Genomic DNA, 20,493 nt, shown 5'->3' with positions numbered 1-20,493 from the left:
TAATGTTATAGGCCTTTTAATTATAATTAAAAATACAGTTAATATCCATCCATCCATCCATTCACTTCTGCTTATCCTTTTTCAGGGTCGTGGGGGGGCTGGAGCCTATCCCAGCTGTCATAGGGCGAGAGGCAGGGTACACCCTGAACATGTCGCCAGCCTGTCACAAGGCTGTCACAGGTTAATATCATTGAACATAATTTTATAGATACTTACTTTTCTAATAAAGTTATGTAACACTATAATATCAAAATAACTTTCTAATTTGTAGTTTTTTTCTAATATAGAAAATAAGTAAGGAGTGAGAGGGTTAAATAAGGAACCATTTTGTAACCAATCAGATTTTGTTTTTCCTAGTTTTGAACACAAAAATCAGTGCAGGGCGGACTCTCTGCGGTGGAACATTAACAGCAGCTAACTTTCAAATCTGCAAAGATGCAACTAGGAGACTGACTTTACACAGAGAGACCAGAACACTTACAAGGGGGACATTTTGGAATTTTCAACACGTTTGGAAGTCAATACGTTTATCCACAAGCATAGCGATTCTGTGAAAGACCCTGGGACAGATTATTTGTTTTGGCCCTTCTTGCCATGTTGTACCAGACATCAACACAACATCTTACATTCTCTCTCTCTAATTCTCACACATACACGCCCATACAAGCACACATTCAGTATGCACAGACAGACACACACTGTGCAGTATTATTAGAAAGTGTTACATACATTTTCATTGTTATGCAGATGATACCTTTCTTTATCTACCATGAGGCCAATTAGTTAAACTGCAGGAATGTCTTAAAGACATAAAGGCCTCCAGCAGAGGTGGCAAAAGTACTGACATTCTGTACTTAAGTAGAAGTACAAGTACTTATGTTAAAAAATACTTTAGTAAAAATCAAAGTACTGGTTCAACTTCTCTACTTAAGTAAAAGTAAAAAAGTACAGGCTCTGAAATGTACTCAAAGTAAGAAAGTAAAAGTAGTTCTTTGGAGGATGTTTCTACCTGCTATTTTTGTGTAAAGCTAACCGAACCGCATTATATATTATTGTAATAATATAAAATAATATTACATGAGAATACAAACGTTACTCCAATCTAAATTTTAATCCTAATGAATGCACTCAGCTTGAATCTGTTATAGGACACAAACTGTGAACGGGAATTCAAACACAGCTCTGTTCTCTGTGTCCTCCATAGTAGAGGGTGACTGTGCCTCCACCTAAACACCAACATGAGGATACTCAGGGGTTACAGTGGGATTCAGAAGGTGGAGGAACCCTAAGATCAGCTGTAGTGGCTCTGCATGGGGAGAAGAATCACAACTTTCTATTGTAGCTGCAGTAAATGATGTTGGTGTGCAGGCTGTGATCAGCTGACCTGCTGCTGCTGCTCTGAGGTTTACTGCTCTGTGTGGATGAACTGAACTCACAAAGATGTAACCCAGTATTTCACAGCTATCTGAGCTGATCTCCATCCCCTACACTGACAGCATACAGGCTGCATAAATGTTGGACTCAGTGAATGAATCTCAGCATCAGCAGCTTTGATTCAAACTCATCTCTGCTGCACTGATGTAACCTGTAACTCTGACCATGAACACAAACACTGTGCTCCAGTCCAACACAGAGCTTTACTGTAAATACAGTACAACAAGCTAACCTAAACTGCAGTATTTTCATAGAATCTTTGAATTACACAACGTCAGCATACTTCAGTTTATTTTCCAGTCCTTACCTTTAATTCTAACCTCTCTTCTTCCTCTCCTGTCCTCTTTCTCCATCTCTGAGTGAACTTCTCTCTCTTTGCTCTCCCTGAAATGCAGCAGCTCTTCTTTTAGCTAGCAGACACACTGTGTGACAAACTGCACACACTTTGTGTGTTTGCTGATATTTGTTGAGCATTTAGAAACGTTGCATTTACCTGCCACACGTTACTTCCTTCATGCTCGCTCCTCTTCAGTAGCGCTAGCTAAGCTGTTTGTGTGCCGCAGCGCAACTTACGGACTCGGTCCGGCCCGCTGTGACCCCTGATTATAGCGCTATAAATGAGACGTTATGTATATGGGTTTGCGCATTTAATCCCTTTGTACGAGATCAGCCCCGATGATGGAGGATACGCAGTACGATTGTCTCTTATGTTATTATTCCTCCGTTTAGGCTCAGATCGTTTGATGTGTGACGGCGCACTGACCGGAAATGCAAACTTCTCTCTGACGTGTTAAAAAGTAACGAGTCTGTTTGAAAATGTAAGAAGTAGAAAGTACAGATACTTGTGTAAAAATGTAGGGAGTAAAAGTAAAAAGTAGTCAGAAAAATAAATACAGATACCTGAAAAATCTACTTAAGTACAGTAACGAAGTATTTGTACTTCGTTACTTCCCACCTCTGGCCTCCAGTAACACTGTGAGGAATCTTGGAGTCATTTTGACCAGGATATGTCCTTCAATGCCCATATTTAACAAATATGTAAGACTGCTTTTTTGCATTTGCTCAATATTTATAAAATTAGAAACGTCCTGTCTCAGAGTGATGCTGAAAAGCAAATTCATGCATTTATTACTTCTAGGTTGGACTACTGTAGTTCATTACTATCAGGCTGTCCTAAAAGCTCCTTGAAAAGCCTTCAGCTGATCCAAAACTCTGCAGCGAGAGTACTGAGAGGGACTAGAAAGAGAGAGCAGATTTCTCCCATATTGACTTTTCTTCATTGGCTCCCTTTTAGATCCAATATTTGATTTAAAATCCTCCAAGGGGTCAGATCATTAGGGGTTCCTTTCTGATACTGTAGGGTCTTTATCTTAAAATATAAAGTGCCCCGAGGTGACTGTTGTTGTGATTTTACACTATAAAAATAAACTTGAATTGAACTGAACTCTGGGCAGCATGGTGGCGCAGTGGTTAACACTGTTGCCTCTCAGCCTGGTTTTGAATCCACTGTGGCTTTCTGTGTGGAGTTTGCATGTTCTCGCCATGTTTGCGTAGATGTTCAGAGTTGTGGGGACTCTGGAGCTTATCCCTTCTGTCACTGGGTTGATGGTACCATACACCATGGACAGGTTACCTGTCTGTTGTAGGTGACTCGTTAAAAAAACCACTCCCATGCAAAATCACATCATATTTATGACATGTGCCAATTTTGTTCTTACCACCGTGCGTATGTTAGTACATCAGACTTATTTGGGCTCATGCTGGCTGCCTGCAATCTGCATATAGCCACACCCTCATTTCTCCATATAAGTAAGTATACATGGAGGTGAAGTGGAGAGAGTGGGGGTGACAATTTTGGAAGAGACTCCTGCACTGCTAAAAGAAAAAAAAGGAGAAAGTTTGACAGAGAAACATCTTACAATGTTGTGATTGCAGCCATTCCCCAGCTCTCTGTGAACAATACTCATGGTCATTGATCAATGTTCATGACAGCTTGCATATTAACACTCATGAAACTAAGCTCATGGCCCATTGTTACTGAGTGGTGCTTTTTGGTCATTATGCAACTGCACTGTTTATAAGGCTGGGGAAACAGTCTGCTGAGACTGAGAAAGTCACATGGCTGAATAACGGAATGGTTCTCCCACTGAAACCATTACATCCAGATGAACAGAATCAACTTCTTGGGGTTTTATGTGTTCAGTTCATTTTTATTTATATAGCGCCAAACCACAACAGTCACCTCAAGACACTTTATGGTAAAGGTAAAGAGAAATCCTCAACAATCAAATCACTCCCTGTGAGAAAGCACTTGGTGACAGTGGGAAGGAAAAAAACTCCCTTTTAACAGGAACAAACTTCTGGTAGAAAAAAGACTCAGGGAGGGGCAGCCATCTGTCATAGGTGAGAGGAGGGATACAGGACAAAAGAAACACTGTGGAAGAGAGCCAGAGATTAATAATAATTAATGATTAAATGCAGAGTGGTGTATAAACAGAGTGAAAAGACATGAGAGATGGAGAAACATTCAGTGCAGCCTAAGTCTACTGCAGTGTAACTAAGTAACTTAAGTATCCTAGGAACCACAAGTAAGCCCGCAGTCTGAGAGTGTTTATTTTGTTTCCCCGGGAAACTGAAAAAAGAAAACAAACAAACAAACAAACAAACAGAAAAAACTGGCAAATTCTTATTTTTTGGTTAAACAATGACCAAAACTAATAATAACTCATTAAAATAATTGAGAACTGATAATTCTTCAGTCCTTCAGTCAGCTGATCAAGTATATAATTAGTTCAGCACTTGAATGTTATTTTCTAGGGTCTGTGGAAAAAATGAAACTGAGAGCTCAAACAAATTTTTCAAGTTTTCCCAGAGTGGACAGTCCATGTGCATTTGTACTTATAAATTCACTTTTATCCTGTAGGAAAGACATGCTTGATACAGGATAAAATGCTTGATAAATCGAGCTATTTTTCATCCAACTTTGAAGCACTTTGTAGCGGTGTTTTAAAAAATTCTATACAAATAAATATACCATTAACTGATGCTCATTAACTCTGATAAACGTATATTAGATAGCACATTGTTCACTTTTACAGTGGATTGAAGTTATTTAGTTAATCTGTTACGTTTCAAACATCCCCTCACAAACCAGCAGGCATAGGAACAGCCACACCTACCAGGAAGTGCTGAGTGTAATAAAACATGCTAGGCCACAGCACTATGATGGTAGTCAGTCATTGTGTCATTGCATCAAAAACAAATTAACAATAAAATAAATCATCAACAAAACAAAACAACAACCCCCCCCCCCCACCCACCCCCTCCGGGTGCTTCCCGCTGTCATCCACCGCTGAGTGATGACTGGAGCTGTGAATCTGCGATTTTCCGAGGATGCTGCAGCTGCAGCTGCGGGTTTTCTTTCTTCGCGCCGAGCACAAACCGAATGAAGTTAAACATGCCGCAGCGCTGAGTTTGCGGAGTTTGATCGAGGATGCGTCGGCTGGTGCACAGACGCACGCAAGCTGCTGATCGCGTTGCTCCTCCTCGGCAGCCTTTTCGGTTCAGGAGTGTAAAGGGACTTCAACCGGAAACTAAAGTTTTTTCTTCGAACTTTTTCAGAGGTGAAAAAAAAAAAAAAAAGGAAAACGACGCGACCCTTCGTGTCATAAACTGTCCATTTCCTTATTTTTCTCATTTACGTATGCGCTGGAAATGTGTCAGCTGCTGACCGACAGGCAACAAGTAAATCGTTTTTGGTGAGAAAGGGCGACGTCGAGTGATTTGGGGCTAGTCATCAGCCACATAACGGATCGCAGTCCTTTATCATGGAAGATGTGAGTAGTCACTTCGCTGCCTGGGCTTTTTGTGTGTGTGTGTGTGTGTGTGTGTGTGTGTGTGTGACAGTTTCTCGTGTTATTGATGGAAGGGTTATAGTTTTGACAGATGTGAATGAACGCACCCTGTGACGTTAGAAACAGGCAGGAATATACTTTGCAAAGACGCGACCAACTTGTGAGAGTAAAGTTAAGGCCCAGAGACCTTAAGACTGCTGGCAGTGTGAAGCTGAAGCAGCTTTTTCATGGAAGGAGTAACAGCCATGAGCGAGAGAAGAAGCTGTTTCAGGGCTCAGCCCGCTGCAGTCAACTGCAGTGCAGACATTCTTTGGCTCGAAGCACCTGCTCACCTGTCCGTCTGTCACCGGTTCACGGAATCTGTCGTTTCCACGGGAAAGACAGTGAAGAGTTTCTTAGCCAGGACTGCAGCTTCCTTTTACAAACGGACATAATAATAATAATAATAATAATAATAATAATAATAATAATAATAATTCGAACCGTACGAAACGAAACATTTTCTAAGACAAGTTATTTGGTAAATATTATTTGAAGCCTTGTTAACGCAGGGTGTTCGGTTACACGCGCGTCGTGACGGTTAGTTTTGGCAGGTCAGCTGGAGCAAAGGCAGGTCAAACCTTCACACAGCTGAACGTTATTCTGCAAACAGAATACAGTTCTGATTTGTAACTTTTCCAGATTTGCTCTGAGCTTTAGCACTGGGCTCATAACGTTTACTCTCACAAAGTACGTAATGATTGATGGTAACCTGCGTGCTGCTGTCGCAGGGGTCACAGAACATTTCAGAACATCTGTAGCATCCGCTTAAAGCAAAGAACACATTTCACTTAAAACATCAAAGACACCAAGGCCGGGGTCTTCATAAATCACAGTATGTAGGCTAATATATGAACTCAATACCTCAATTACGTTTTGGAATTTTGAGGAAGCCAGTTTACCAGAAAAGGGAAGTCAAAAAGAGACATACTATGTTCACCACTGTATGTGAGGAACTTGTTCTGTACTGTTTAATGCATGGAGGACCACACCCTTTGACCCTTTGAGTGAGATTGATCAAAAGCGTGAAAGTTTGTCAGCTGCCTTTTACCTTCAGTTTCCAATCTCATAATTAAAGGCAGCAGCCTCTCTTTTTTTATCTGGTGAACTTGTTAATTTTCTTGCGTCATAGGCCCTGAGAGTGTGCGCGCGCGCGTGTGTGTGTTTGTGTATGCTTTTCATTCTCACCCGTCAGCAGTTTGTGAGATCAATTATGACATTTTAATTTGCTGTAAGGTATATATTAAAAAAAAATCTACAATAAAAAAAAGGAGTAAGAATAATCTGTGGCAATTTTGTGTTGTGAGAAAGTTACATCCAGTTTGAATGGGGATTCCCAGGGCGGTAGCTGGTAGGTGAGGGACAAACCATTGAAACTGCTTGAAATGGAACCCTCGGAAGATTTAAGAATGTTTCAGTGATCAGAAAGAAGATATTTGAGTCTTATATTTTCTACAGTGAATTGCTCTGTGTGGGCCAAGCTTGTATCAGTGTCATTTAGAGTATTAGCAGGTTGCCCTGTGATCTGCATGTAAAGCGGAACTGGAACCAATACATGGGCATGTTTATGCTTGGAATGTGCCACAATGTGACCACTTAGAACTTAGCTGTTCCTTTCATTTTAATTTGCAATGCCTTTCTCACCTCCTCTCTACTTCACCTGTTTTCTTAAAGTTCCATCCCCAAAGCATTCTAGCCCTTCTGTGACGATCATTTGCCTTAGCTCTCTGAGTCATCTACAGTCTCCATCCCTCTCCCCTAGAGTGCATAGTATGACTAGTCTGCCTGACCTATTCAGAGAAGAGAAAACAGACTGCTGCATTGTTGTCAGGCAGAAAATAGTTCTCTCTCATGCTTTCCCAACAGTCAAACTTTCTTCCCTACAATGGCTGAGTGTGTGCACTCCATCTTACTTTGAGTCCACACCATTGATAGGAAGTGATGGACAGTAAGGCAATTCCATATGATGGAAGGGCAACTTCTTTCAAAACACCAGTACAACACATTCCAAAACACCAAGGATCTCATACTGTGCAGACCCTCCATTTTTCCAAGTGGAATTCATAAAAAAAATTGAAAGGAATAATTAATAGTAAGAAGAATGGCAGCTCGCTGATATTGATGCACACAAAACAAAAGCTTGGTTCAAAACTAGATTAATTCATAATTGTAAGTCATAAACACAACCAGTATGGTGGCAGATAAAGGTCATAACAGGAGGTAGTGAATTAATGTGTTTGGTTGTGGTTCTTTTTTCCTTTTTTTTTTTTTTGAAGAACAATACGTGCAAAGTGCATGTCAGTAGGAGGAATCTAAGCGCTCAGACATCACGTCTTCCTGGAAATTTTTTATCATGATGGTAAAAAACTAGTAATCAGTAGTAAAAGTAATCATCCCCTGCAATAAATATTGCTAATAAGATGCTCTCCTTATGTGTCTCTTTATAAGTTTTTTCTATATTTTATATTTTTTATATATATATATATATATATATATATATATATATATATATATATATATATATATATATATATATATATATATTTAGACAGTTTTTTCTAGAAATAAAAAGAGGCTTTGCTTTGTGAGGACAATAAAAAGTAAGGATCATAAAGTGGAATTTTTTTTTGTCATAATGTCAATTGTTAGCAACCAGCAGAACTTTAAGACTCGCCTGTGGTCTGTGGGCTAATATGTAGAACAGAGGTCTGTAAAGTTGGGTTTCAATGTAAAGTGGTTTCTGGACTGAGAATGCATGAAATTGTATACAATAGTTAACTTATTTAATAAACAATACTGTATAACAACACACAGAATGAGTGATGAATGTGTGTAATATTGACTAGAATGATTTCTGATAGCCGCTCGTGGACAGTGTGAAACCCTCTCCTGTTGATCGCAGCATATTTGGCTGTGACAGCACGGGTGGCAGTAAACTAAAACACTCCCTGTCTTTAAATTTTCTCAGTTTATATATATATATATATATATATATATATATATATATATATATATATATATATATATATATATATATATATATATATATATATATATATATAAACTTTATTGTTCGTCATCTTGGCTTTTACACAGGTGTTTGTGCAGCATTTGTCAGACAAGTGGTAGATACCTCGACTGACTGGCCAACTGATTAGCTAATAACAGGTTAATAATACAAAAAAACAAAAAACAAAACAATAACTCTGCTATTGTCTCCCAGCATAACCTGCAGGGGCATATTGGGGGTTTACTGTAAGTGTGAGTTACACTGAGGCTTATGGTAAGTTTAATCTGGGCATGTCAGTGACAATATAAATGACAGATACAACCTAACCTAAAAGTGCCACTTCCACAAAAACTCCGTTTTCTAATCCTCTTTTAAAACTCAGGTTGCATCAGATAACTTAGCTTAGTGTCACTTTGTAACGGTACTAGAATTTGTCCCTGCATAGACTTTTCATTGCATAGGAGCAATGGTAGGGGACTGGTGATCCATTTTAGCAGTCACCACAACACCACAGATAACAGGGGCGCTAGAACAGAAACATCTGTGGGCAGTTTTAGGTCAGACATGTTCTTAGTTCATGAGAGAGCAGACTTCCTGTGTAAGTCCAAAATTGGAGCCCCATAACCATCTGATATCACAGTGCAGAGCTATACCAGTCAGCTGAAGCTTGAGTAATGGAAACATTTCTCTGTGTTGCAAAGGTTTGATCAGCCCTACACTGTAATTCCATTCAGGAGCACCACTGAGTATTCTAGTCACACATCATTCTATATTGAAAGAGTAGCTCTTCATTTTTGCTTTTCTAATCTTCCATTGCTGCTGCAGTCCTGTTTACCAAACTGAGAGACACTTTGAGTTAGAGTGAAAGTGGAAAAATGACTTCCCACTCAGCCTAAACCAGAATAATAAACGAGGTGATTTGCAGTAAAAAAAGGTTTACGCTAACTTTAAACTTTTACGTCTGTTTTATATAATGTTGAGCAACCAAAATGTTGCTCAACAGTATTTAAGGATTATTTTTCAAAATATTTCAACATTAAAGGCCCAAAGCATTCGCAGCAGCACATGAGTTGCTGCACATGAGGTAGAACTAATGGAGCATGGAGGAAGTTAACAGCAAAGTCACAACAACATAGAGGTGTTTCACTCTGTGCACACCAACTGCTTTTATTTTTAAACTTGCAATGGTTCCTAATATAACCATAATCTGTGGTCAATTGAGTTAGCGCTACACGCTACATTTTACTTTTTAAAGTTAGGAGCGCAGTGTGTTTGAGTTGAGTTAGATGTCTGTCTTCCTCACAGTGGGGGTTACAGTTTGTTTTTAACACTGGTATTGGCTCCATACTCAGTATCAGTAGCTACTGTAAGGTGTTGCTTACATAAAAGTAAAAATTTGCAGTTGCCTGGAATCATTGAATTTAAGTGCATTTGTCAAGACAGGATGAGACAGGCTGTGCCGACAGAAACAAGTTGTTTGATGACTTCTGTGCCTTTAATTAACAATTCCAGTGTGCTCTGCGCTGTCACTTGTAGAAGCACAAGTCTTTGTGATTCTGTCACTAGACAATATATTTTTAATAAAGGTTCTAAGCAAAGGTTAGAAAGGAAAGCATCCCTTGACCTGAGTCTGAGTTATCCTAAGTGGCGACTGCAAAGACTATAGTATATTAATGTTATTAATTTAATACTCATCCAGTGGCCACTTGTTCCCATTAGATGGAGGCGCTGTCATTCTGAAGGAGACCACCCCTGACAGGAGAGAAATGTTCGATCATAGTTTGGTCTTATTAATGAGGCTTTTTCTTCAGTGGACTGCAGTTCCTGTGGAAGCGAGGGTTAGAGATTTGAAGACTGTAATATAAGCTAATCACCATGAAAAATAACCAATCACCATAACAAAATAAGGAATTATAGTACTTGGTTTAGTATTAGGCAAATTCGTTTCACATATACTGAATTCCATGGTGAAATACTCCTCTATGTGAGGCGAAATGTTCTTGGCCTGTGCAAAAATAAGTGCACATGCAAAATAACTAATGGATTTATGAATTGTGCTTATATTAGATAACCAAAATCATTTAGAGTTGACAGGTTTGTGCTCGTTACCTGCAGTCTGCAAACCACTAAACTCCCATATCTCTTTATAAGAAAGCACGGTCTCTAGAACAGGCAGGGCAGGTGGATGAGGTTGAACCCCTGAGGAGACAAAGCTGAAGGGCTGCCAGGCAGGTCTGAAGTAGAGTCCAGGGGAGCAAACTTTGGCAAAGCGTCTCATTGCTTTGGAGCAGGAAAAGATGCTGCAGCTGCCAGATTGCTTAGGATCAGAAGAAAAGCCAGGTAGCTCAGAAGAAACAGACATAAATGGTGGAGCCAGGTGGCCAGTAACAGGTGCAGGGGAGGCGGCAGGTTTAGCCTATATGCTGGTTCAGGTAGATGATTATGAGAAGTCAGTGTTAGTTTGAGCTTTCTTATGCTGGACTTTTATTTTCTTAGTTTATTCTTTGTTGGATTTTTTTTTTCTGCAACTTCCCTGCATCACCATTTGACATTTTACTACATTGAGATTACAGTTCTTTTTACAGCATTTATAGCACCTCTAACAACAAAATATTCATGATGACACCACAATGTCAGCAGAACTCGGGCTAATCTTGACATGATCTTACAAGTATTACACTACTCACTTGGAAATGGCCTCTTAAACATAACAGCAAGTGTGTTAGTCACATGAGACTTTTAAGGCATGATTTAATAACTTAAAACAGGAAAAAAAACAAAAAAACCTTTGCATATGTATTTATATATTGTCTTCAGATTATATTTAGAGACATGTTAATCCAGCTAGGTTAATGCAGTGAAGCTGCAGTCTCAGCTCTGGAGAAAAACAGCTGTTTATCACACTGGCACGTTCAGGCTCATGTCCTGGCAGTCTTTTTTGCAGGTTGTGTGCTGTGGGTGATACATAACAGTAACATTACTTGATTTATGTGCTAAGCTCATTTGTGCAATGCTCATGCTAATAAATACTTTAAGCTGTTGACAATTTTGGATTACCACTTGGTGAAAATAGAGAATACAGAAGTGAATCAACACCACTGTCCTTTTCTTGTACAGATATATTATGTGACTGTAATATATAACATTGATGAAATGAAAGTGAATATAATGATCTGCATTCTGCTAGTAGACTGGGGTGTATTTTGAGTGTGACTTCCTTCCTCTGTATCAATACAGGGTGCGAAAGAAGACCCAGCCCAGCATAACGAGCCTAAGTTCCTGAGTAAGGCTGGCTGGTTGAAGAAGGCCCCTGGCAGACTGTTGGCAAGCTATAAAGACCGCTACATCCATGTGGAGAAGACAGAGATTGTGGTATATGAAAATGAGGTATATATGAAGTCTCTACACATTGAATGTGGGAGTTCTGATGCAAATTATGTCAATATTGCCATGCAACTCTTGTAGAGTTTTGTAACTCATACTTTTATTAAACCACACACAATCATGTAGATGTTATAGTTGCTCTTTTGCAAGACTTGTACATACAAATATTTTAAATATCAGTACTTTGTGTTGCAGGAGCTGCAGAACTGTTTGGAGAGGCTTGACCTGGAAAACTATGATAAATGTCATGAATTAAAGAGTCCCTTCACAAAGAAGCAAAGACTTATACTGATACGATCCCCAAAGTCTGGAAATAAGGTGAGCTGAGATAAAGCAGATAAGCTAGTCCTGTTTTAAAGACATTTTACATGTCTTTACTATACCAGTACAGTAGTTTTGTGCCCTTTTCATTACAGTCTGTTTCACTGTCTGTTGCCCGTGACTCTACAAGCTTCACTGCAGGGATTTCTGCAACTCAAAGCACATTAATTAAAGATCCAATACACAGAAATGAGTAAAACAACAAAACAACAGAAATTCAAAATTATTATTATTATTAACAGACTGAATATTAGCATCTGGTTATAGAGAGCTTAGATATCAATTCAGTTCAGTGTTATTTATATAGCACCAAATCACACTAACACATAACAGGTGCTGTGTGGTCTCCACATTTATGCTGCAAAGGTGACAAAGATGAACATTAAACTTAGATGTTGTCTGTATGGGAGATAGACTTTGTGTATATGTTTTAAAGTTCAAATTTCAGGGACCAGATCAAGGTCAGAGGTCATGTTTTCTGAAAATCTTATGGACATGATAACTTACACTGTCATGACAATGCAGATAAGAATACATTGTGAAAGGGAGCATTCATACATTAAGGCTTAATAAATGCTGTTTGATTCTGTGTTTCAGGGTGACCTGGCAGGCAGGGATTTTTATTAAATATATATATTTTTTTAACATTGATCAGTATTTGAGGCTATGACAACATATAAAATCTGTGTTTAAGTGATTGTGAAGGTTGCTTAATTTTGCCAATAAAAATTATGTCGGGGGGTCTGAAACTTACCTGCCAGGGTCACCAGAAGCAAAGCGCTTTTTTAGGACTAGTAAAATAACTACTCATTTCCTCATGGGGTTGGAAGGACATATTTTTATGATTCTACATGCACTAATCAACATGTCCGGTACAACCAACAGTTTAATTGAAATCTTGAACACCTGGCAAAAGATATGGAAGAAACAGTAACACAAAAATCACTGCTTGATCATTTAAAGTCCACCAAGCACTGAATCACTGTGGTGTGAGTTATTGCACAGAAGCTGATCATATACATTGCCTCTCATGTGCCAAGAAGCTTCACTGTTTTTCAACCTGAAAACATTTCTTCACTATTCCTTTGTGATAATGAAGACAATGCTGCATGTTTGAGGTAAAATATCTCATTTGAAGACCACCCAGCAATAATAGCATCAAAAAAAGTGTTTCACTTAGAAACAACCAGGAATTTTGGGAAGGATAAAATGGGTCTAAGAATTTGCTGGATGTGTGTGTAAGAGCTCATCTGCTAACTCAGCTTACAGTGTTGTTATATGTCATATGCCATATATGACATATAAAAGCTAACATGTTGTTGAGTTAACCCATAAGAGCCCACATGCATTTGTCTTTCGAGGAAAATCTATACAGAATTTCAAAAATCTTTTAAATTGCAAACTTAATCAAGAAAACTTCCTTAATATGCGAAACTGTGACATGGTGCCACTGTGGGTTCTCACAAACTCAACTGAGACATTATGTGTCTCAGAGCTTTTCCTTCCAGGGGATTTGTGCCACCTAAAGATTCTGCTGTCAGGAGTCTGAGGGGCTGCACAGAATTTACATTTTAATAGACATGTCCTCCTTGTTAAACCAGAGTGCATTGTGTTTACCAAATATTGCTTCAGAATGTACTTTGATAGTTTGTGTATTAAAAAAAAGTCTAAGAGCAATTCAACATATACTCTTCAAATTTAACCATATGACTATTTCTATCCATCAGATACAGAATTGGCCATGTCTGTCCAGCCTTCCATAAATAGACAGACAGACGTCTTTATTGAACTATTGAGCAGCACGCTATCTATCTATCTATCTATCTATCTATCTATCTATCTATCTATCTATCTATCTATCTATCTATCTATCTATCTATCTATCTATCTATCTATCTATCTATCTATCTATCTATCTATCTATCTATCTATCTATCTATCTATCTATCTATCTATCTATCTATCTATCTATCTATCTATCTATCTATCTATCTATCTATCTATCCACATTTCAACTAAAATTCAATATGATTCACATGTTTGATGGAGTCCCAGTCTCTCTGCAATAGTTAGAGTGTCACCTGCTGGGAACAGAAAATAACATGTTTTATACGTTTGGTATCGACCACATCCACCTCAAGTGTGATCTGAATGAACTGCAGACTGCACCACTTGTGTCTAAATTCACCATTAATCACATTCTTCAATAATGAATCAAATGCTGTTTAACTGTGTGGCAGGCAGGGTAGGACCCACACACAGGTGTGGAACAGAGATGAAGGTTACAGTGCTTTATTGCAGAGCCTTTAGCCGATGTCCAAAAACAAAATACAAAATCCAAGGAAAATCATCTAACATAATGCAAAGGCCTTGGAAAACAAAAAGGAAACACACACATTCAGGCTCAGGGGAACACTAAATGACGATGCAACAAAGGACAAAGGAAAACACAGACAATATACACACACAAGAGACAACCAAAAATAACACAAATGTAAAATGAACACAGCACACAGGGAAACACTGGGAAGTGAAACCAATCACAAGACACGAGAACAAGACAGACCTGGGAACACAGACAAAAAGAGAGGACATGGGAAACTACTGAACATAAAGTCAGAACGAAGGCAGACACATGGAGGAAGAACATAAACATGAAGAACCAAGACGCTCAGAGGGAGAACCAATGAAAACAGTCATCTTCAAAAGTCAATTAAACTCAAAATACTAGGCAATACCATGACATTTAATCAGTCATCTGCTTCTGAATGTGAACACCAGAGAGATGGTGACTGACTGTAGAAGGAAGAGGATGGCTACACGGCCCACAATTATCCCGGCACAGGATGCTGACATGGTGGAGGAATGCGAGTACCTGGGTGTCCACATCAAAAACAGGCTGGACTGGACCCAACACAGAGTCCTATTTCCTAAGGAAGCTGAGATCCTTCAACATGTGCAGCAAAATTTTGGAGGTTTTCACTAAGTACAGTTGTGAGCTGGGGACAACAGACTGAACTAAGTGATCTGGAAGGCTGGCTTTGTGATTGTCTGCAAAATAGACACTTTTGAATTAGTAGTGGAGAGGAGGTAACTGAAAGGAAAAAAAAAAAACAGGATAATCCTGCCCACCCTCGAGTCTGCACCGTGTGCTGGACAGGCAGTGGAGCACCTTCTCTAACAGATGGATTCAGCTCCATTGCCAAAAGGACAGGAAATCTTTCATACCCCCTGCAGTAACTATAATATAATGCATCTGTCTGGCAGAGACACATCTGCCAGAAAATAATTAAATATATTATTTCAACTGCTGCAACAAAATAATTTCCCAAATATGGGATAAATAAAGTATTTCTTACTCTTTAATTATGCCACTATAATTATAGAAACATCTCAAGCAGAACACCAGCTGCTACGAGAGGTTATGTTTGATTATCTTCCTCATTTTAAAGTGATTGTTATCTGCTTACTTTGACTGATAGGTCCATGATGTGAAGTTCCAGGCTCAGACAGCAGAGGAGAAGGAGGCTTGGATTAAAGCTCTCAGTGATGGCATTAATCGAGCAAAGAACAAAGTTTTTGATGAGGTAAACAGATGTTTGTCTGACAGTTATAAATGTGTCTTAATCATTATTATCAGTTTTATAAACACGTATTTAAAAAAAAACAAATAATTGTATATTTTCACAGGTGAAGGTTGATCAGGGTAGTAATTTGGAACATGTTACTCGATCAAGGCCCAAAGGGAACCGTAACCGGCGGCCACCAACCAGGATACATATGAAAGAGGTGTGTGTGTGTGTGTGTGTGTGTGTGTGTGTGTGTGTGTGTGTGTGTGTGTGTGTGTGTGTGTGGGTAAGATACTGCCTGTATTGTTGTAATATGTCTTTCTGGCAAAACCACTGAAAGTAGTGGAGGCAAAGGTGTGTGATGGAGGAGGCAGCAGAGAGCTGTGAACTAATTTTTTTTTTTTTTTTAGCTTATTTGCTCTCTCCAAGCTGGTTTTCTCTCATCTTGAACCCACTGATTTTATTTATACCACTCCACATATCTGTTGTACTGTCGCTCAGCTTCGCCCTTTGGTTGCTCTCTCTTCAGTTCTTTACTGGCTCCAGACAGTGTAATCTGTATGATTTAATCAGAAATCTTTTCTTCTAGGTAGCTCTTGTGTCATCTGATGGAATCCTGCGTTTGGATCTTGATATTGAAGATGCCATAATGCCTAATGGAGCACATTATGTCAATGTTGATGGCAGTGACACCTTAAAAGTACCTCCTTCTAATACCGGTGAGAAACCCTTGGTGCCAATTACAGAGGAGGAAGCTCAGCCGGACCCAGAGGTCAGTCAACAAAAAAAGGTCATCAAACCTCCAATGCCGCCAACAAAAGAGGCTAAACCCAGTGCAGCACTCGAGGATGAAGCACACAAAAATGATGGCTCAGAGAAAAAGGTAGGTGTAATTATTTATAAACATTCCAGTTGTATAGTATCATAATATTTGTGTATATCTTTCTGTTTGGATATCATGGCATTTAAAAATTGCTATAATATTTGAAGGCACCGAAGCCCCCAGCGTCTACATTGAATGAAGCAAAGCCCTGTGCCTCACCTGCTGAAGAAACTACAGATGAGACAAAACCTGAGAAGTTGTCTGAAATGAGTTCTGATGCCAGTAAAAAGGCAGCTCCACCACCAATGCCTCCCAATAAGCCCAGCACTTGCAGTTGGACGAGTAATCTTGCAGATGCTTCACAGTCCAAGCCACACCCTCCTACACCTCCATCCAAAGAGAAGAAGCCCTCACATCCCACTGTGGAGCCAGGCCGACAGGTTGAAGGCTTGAGTAATGAAGATAATGAGAATGAAGACAGTAGTGTGAATAAGACTTCAGAAACAACTATGGAAATAGATGAGACAGTGCAGCTGATATCGACAGAAGCTTTACCCTGTGTCAGAGATGATAGCACAGAGGAAACAGTTAACAGCAACAAAAAGGTGATGTCTGACAGTGGGCCACAAACACCCACAGAGTCACCGAGAAAGAGTCCTAGCCCTCTTGCAAAATTCAAGAAAAAGCCTGATGGACTTGCTGAGTCTGACATACAGCACACAGAAAGCCACTCAGCTATGAGTCATCCTAAGGAGGGAGCTGACTATACTACCTCAACCAGTTCTGTCCAGTCAGAAGACGCACTACCCAAGAGTGAAGACCCTTCAGTAATTGTCTCGATGAATGATTCAGCCACTGACAACCTTACCTCAGGTCCACTGCTTCATCAGTTGTCCGGGGAGAAGAAAAAGAAGGATGAGAAATCTGTAGACAGTGGTCAGCACTCAGATGATGAGAGTGACGCCTCTGGGAGTCAAGACACACTGGTAGCTTCTAATGGTGTGCCCAGGGGAAGCCGTGATGCTCTCGATGTGTTGGACACCAGTGACATTCAGAGCTCGGTTATTTCAAAGCCAGCACAGGTTAAGCCTAAGGTCTTTCACCGCGTGAAAGTAGAGCCCACCATTCCTCTCAAGCCCACAACCAAGGTCAGGTCAGCCTCAACTGCAGATTTGCTGTCTGACTCTGATGCCGATATTCAGCTGAAAGAGTCTGGCAGACCTGGAGCTGGAAGTGCTGGGAGTCCTAACGATGATGTCCTTAACCTTGAGACTGAAGTGGCTTTAGAGATGGAAAAGACGAGCAAGCTCTTGAGCAAAGTGTCCCAGGACCAGGGAGGAAGTGTTGAGGAGGGCGTACCCAGGGATCTGCTGGCTGAGGCCATGGAGAAACTGAAGAAGGCAGAGCACGTCCTCAGGGAGGTCAAGAAACTGAAACTTACAAAAAATGTGAGGAAGAGCTGGTGAATGTCAGCCATAACAGATTAACTTGAAAGTGACTAGCTAAACAGTGATTGCCCAGGCATAGTATGGAAAACTTAAACATGTCTTCCAAGTGTTGGATTCCTCTAAATAAAATTTGCATGAAGGTGAAGGGAAAGTAATATTCTGTATACAAGGGTCAAAGGTTACAAAGAGGGTAATTTGTACTATTTCCCCACAGTATGGAGGCTTGACCTGGACACTCTATATTGAATTCAGGGAGGTCAACACTCCAGAGCCACCCTCTGCCCTGGACACCAATGTTATGTTTATAACAGAACACGACACTAGGGTGTCACCTGTGTTCTGTTCTGTTATGACAGTGTTAGCCTGTTTAGCTAGCTGATAAAATAAGACAGCTACAGGCAGCAGAAGAAATGCTGGCCTAGTTTTATTTTGTCTGAAATAGATCACTGATTCAAAGAGTTTCTGGGTGTTATTCTTGTTAATGCGCTGTGGTGTGCAAGATTGGAATGTCTGCGTAACATTATTCATTAAGGGATCAGGGTTTAACGAACGGTCTGACAGACAAAACTCTTATTGTTGATGGTCTCGCTGCACTTGGAACGTTTTACTAATAATGACCCATGTGGAATTATTTCTAATGTATGTTTTTCTGCAGTGGCAAGTAATGTGCTACTGTGTATTTTTTAATACTGTGTTTTCTTTTGTAGATGCAAAGTAATGGCCTTTATTAACTAATGTGCATGGAAACGTATTTACTCTATGCAAAAAGAATTTCCAGGCAAAATCACCATCAGAATTATGGCTCGTGTATAATGGCTAATTTTTTCTTAATCCTGTGGGTATGTTAGTACATGAGACTCATTATACTTGCTGCCTGCAATGAACATACTATCTGCATACAGCCACACCCCCATTTAAATTAATAAATAAATAAAAAGTGATGCTTGGGTTGAAACAGCAGGGGTGTTGGAACTTGTTTTGCCAGAAACTGCAGCTCAAGTAAAAACAAAGTTTGAGATCAGTGAAAAAAAAAAAAAAAACTACAACAAAGTGCGAATGCACTGTTATTAAATGAGGGCCATTGTTATTATTATTATTTTTTATCTAAGTCAGTTTCACGCTCACACATGTAAACATAGTCCATCATTATATCTTCTGAGGAGCTGCACTCAGCTTAAGTGGAGAAAACTGTTACTTGGACTGCTGAACTGACTTAGCTGACGTAATGTCAGCTTCCTCTGTGATTAGCTTCACGACCGCTGGTTCACTTTCAGAGGCAGCAAACACCTTCTTGGATGGTTTACTGCCCAGCAGGAAAGCCTTCCACCTTCACTCCTTTAATGTGTCTTAATGTGGTTTTTACTCATTCTCTGAAGGCATTCAACGGAAGCCTGAAGAAAACTGTAAGCACAGCATCTGATTTTAGTCATCTCTTATAACCAGCAGTATTTCTGAGCTCTTTTAGATGGCAAATCTGTCAAATACGAGGGAAGTACCAAGACACAGCAGCTAAGCTGTGATGACGATATCACTTCCTTTGCTTTATAGCCACTTTTCAATGATAGCTGTGGAATGCAGCTAGTATACATCATCAACCCGAAGTGCTCCCTACACAGCCTTCATAGGTCACATATGTAACGTTTAGGATTTTTGAAACAGCCACCATATTATGTTTTTAATAACAAGCTGTAGTATGAATGAGGTTCCTTTAAAGGGTGGCAGGATTGATAACCAATCAGTACTTTAAATATATAATGCTACAAATAAGTAATAGTGTTAACACCAATGTGCTTTTCTAATAGTTTTTGAACTTCAGGAGCTTTTTCTCTGCTTTTCATTAGGATGTTTTTGCTGACAGTTGCTATTAGAGAATTTATGCTGTACAAAGTTTATACTTTGATTTCTACCTTTATGGCGTTCATTACTGGGGAAGAATGATGCACCGATACAGGTTAGGACTTTTGTAAAATCAATCTTTTCAGACTCATAACACGGTTGAAGCCAATAAATGAATTTTCTACTTTTATCATTAGTGATATAAATGTCTATTTTGTTTTTTTTACTGTACATTGCACAGAAAAGCACTTGTAACAGGTGTTGCTAACACCTGTTACTATGTGTTTGTCTGTTTTTGTGTTTTTTGGTTATTACAGTCTCCACAGTCTGAATGTTGAACTGATTATTAATGAAGAATCGACCCCGACTCTTCTAGTGGTAGAAATCATTTTGAATATGTTGTGCCATGTGGAATATGTAATAATATTTTCATAACAGTAGATAAAGTTTTGTACTCTTTGATAAATTTAACTTTTGCTTAAATAAAAATGAACTATTTGCTTTTGTTTTTATGTCTTCAAGCTTCAGTCTTAACAAATGTTTGAAAGATGTATTTATTAGCAGTGCTACATATACTTTACTGTAGTTTTCTTTCTATTATACTGTAGCCTAATGTGTTTCCTTTGCATTGGGATTTTTTAAAAACTTGCTAACTTTGTTGAAACATGTTAACTTCACTGCAGCTGCTAAAAAATTGCAGAATTTTAAAAATAAAACATAGCCTAATGCATATTTGATACAGTAATTAATTAAAAAAAAAAGCATTTAAACTGAA

The 20,493-nt window shown here is 39.2% G+C and overlaps 1 protein-coding gene across 1 annotated transcript; it reads left to right on the top strand.

The window, feature by feature from the left end:
- The first annotated feature begins 4,877 nt into the window (after window positions 1-4,877).
- On the top strand, window positions 4,878-18,955 carry plekho2 (pleckstrin homology domain containing, family O member 2). Its single transcript, XM_030725124.1, has 7 exons — window positions 4,878-5,270; window positions 11,575-11,724; window positions 11,917-12,039; window positions 15,525-15,629; window positions 15,733-15,831; window positions 16,201-16,494; window positions 16,602-18,955. Exons 1-7 carry the CDS (start codon window positions 5,262-5,264, stop codon window positions 17,898-17,900), a joined length of 2,079 nt encoding a protein of 692 aa, XP_030580984.1. The 5' UTR covers window positions 4,878-5,261; the 3' UTR covers window positions 17,901-18,955.
- Window positions 18,956-20,493: the final 1,538 nt, after the last annotated feature.

The sequence above is a fragment of the Archocentrus centrarchus genome, unplaced genomic scaffold (assembly GCF_007364275.1).
Source record: "Archocentrus centrarchus isolate MPI-CPG fArcCen1 unplaced genomic scaffold, fArcCen1 scaffold_48_ctg1, whole genome shotgun sequence".
NCBI classification, from domain to species: domain Eukaryota; kingdom Metazoa; phylum Chordata; class Actinopteri; order Cichliformes; family Cichlidae; genus Archocentrus; species Archocentrus centrarchus.
This window is presented reverse-complemented; position numbering and strand designations above follow the sequence as displayed.

What these genes read in the sequence shown, in the direction of transcription:
- plekho2 (XM_030725124.1), top strand. An exon ending in CCCCAAAGTCTGGAAATAAG is followed by an intron (nt 12,040 to 15,524) that starts GTGAGCTGAGAT and finishes TTTGACTGATAG; the next exon opens with GTCCATGATGTGAAGTTCCA. An exon ending in ATGATGGCTCAGAGAAAAAG is followed by an intron (nt 16,495 to 16,601) that starts GTAGGTGTAATT and finishes TAATATTTGAAG; the next exon opens with GCACCGAAGCCCCCAGCGTC.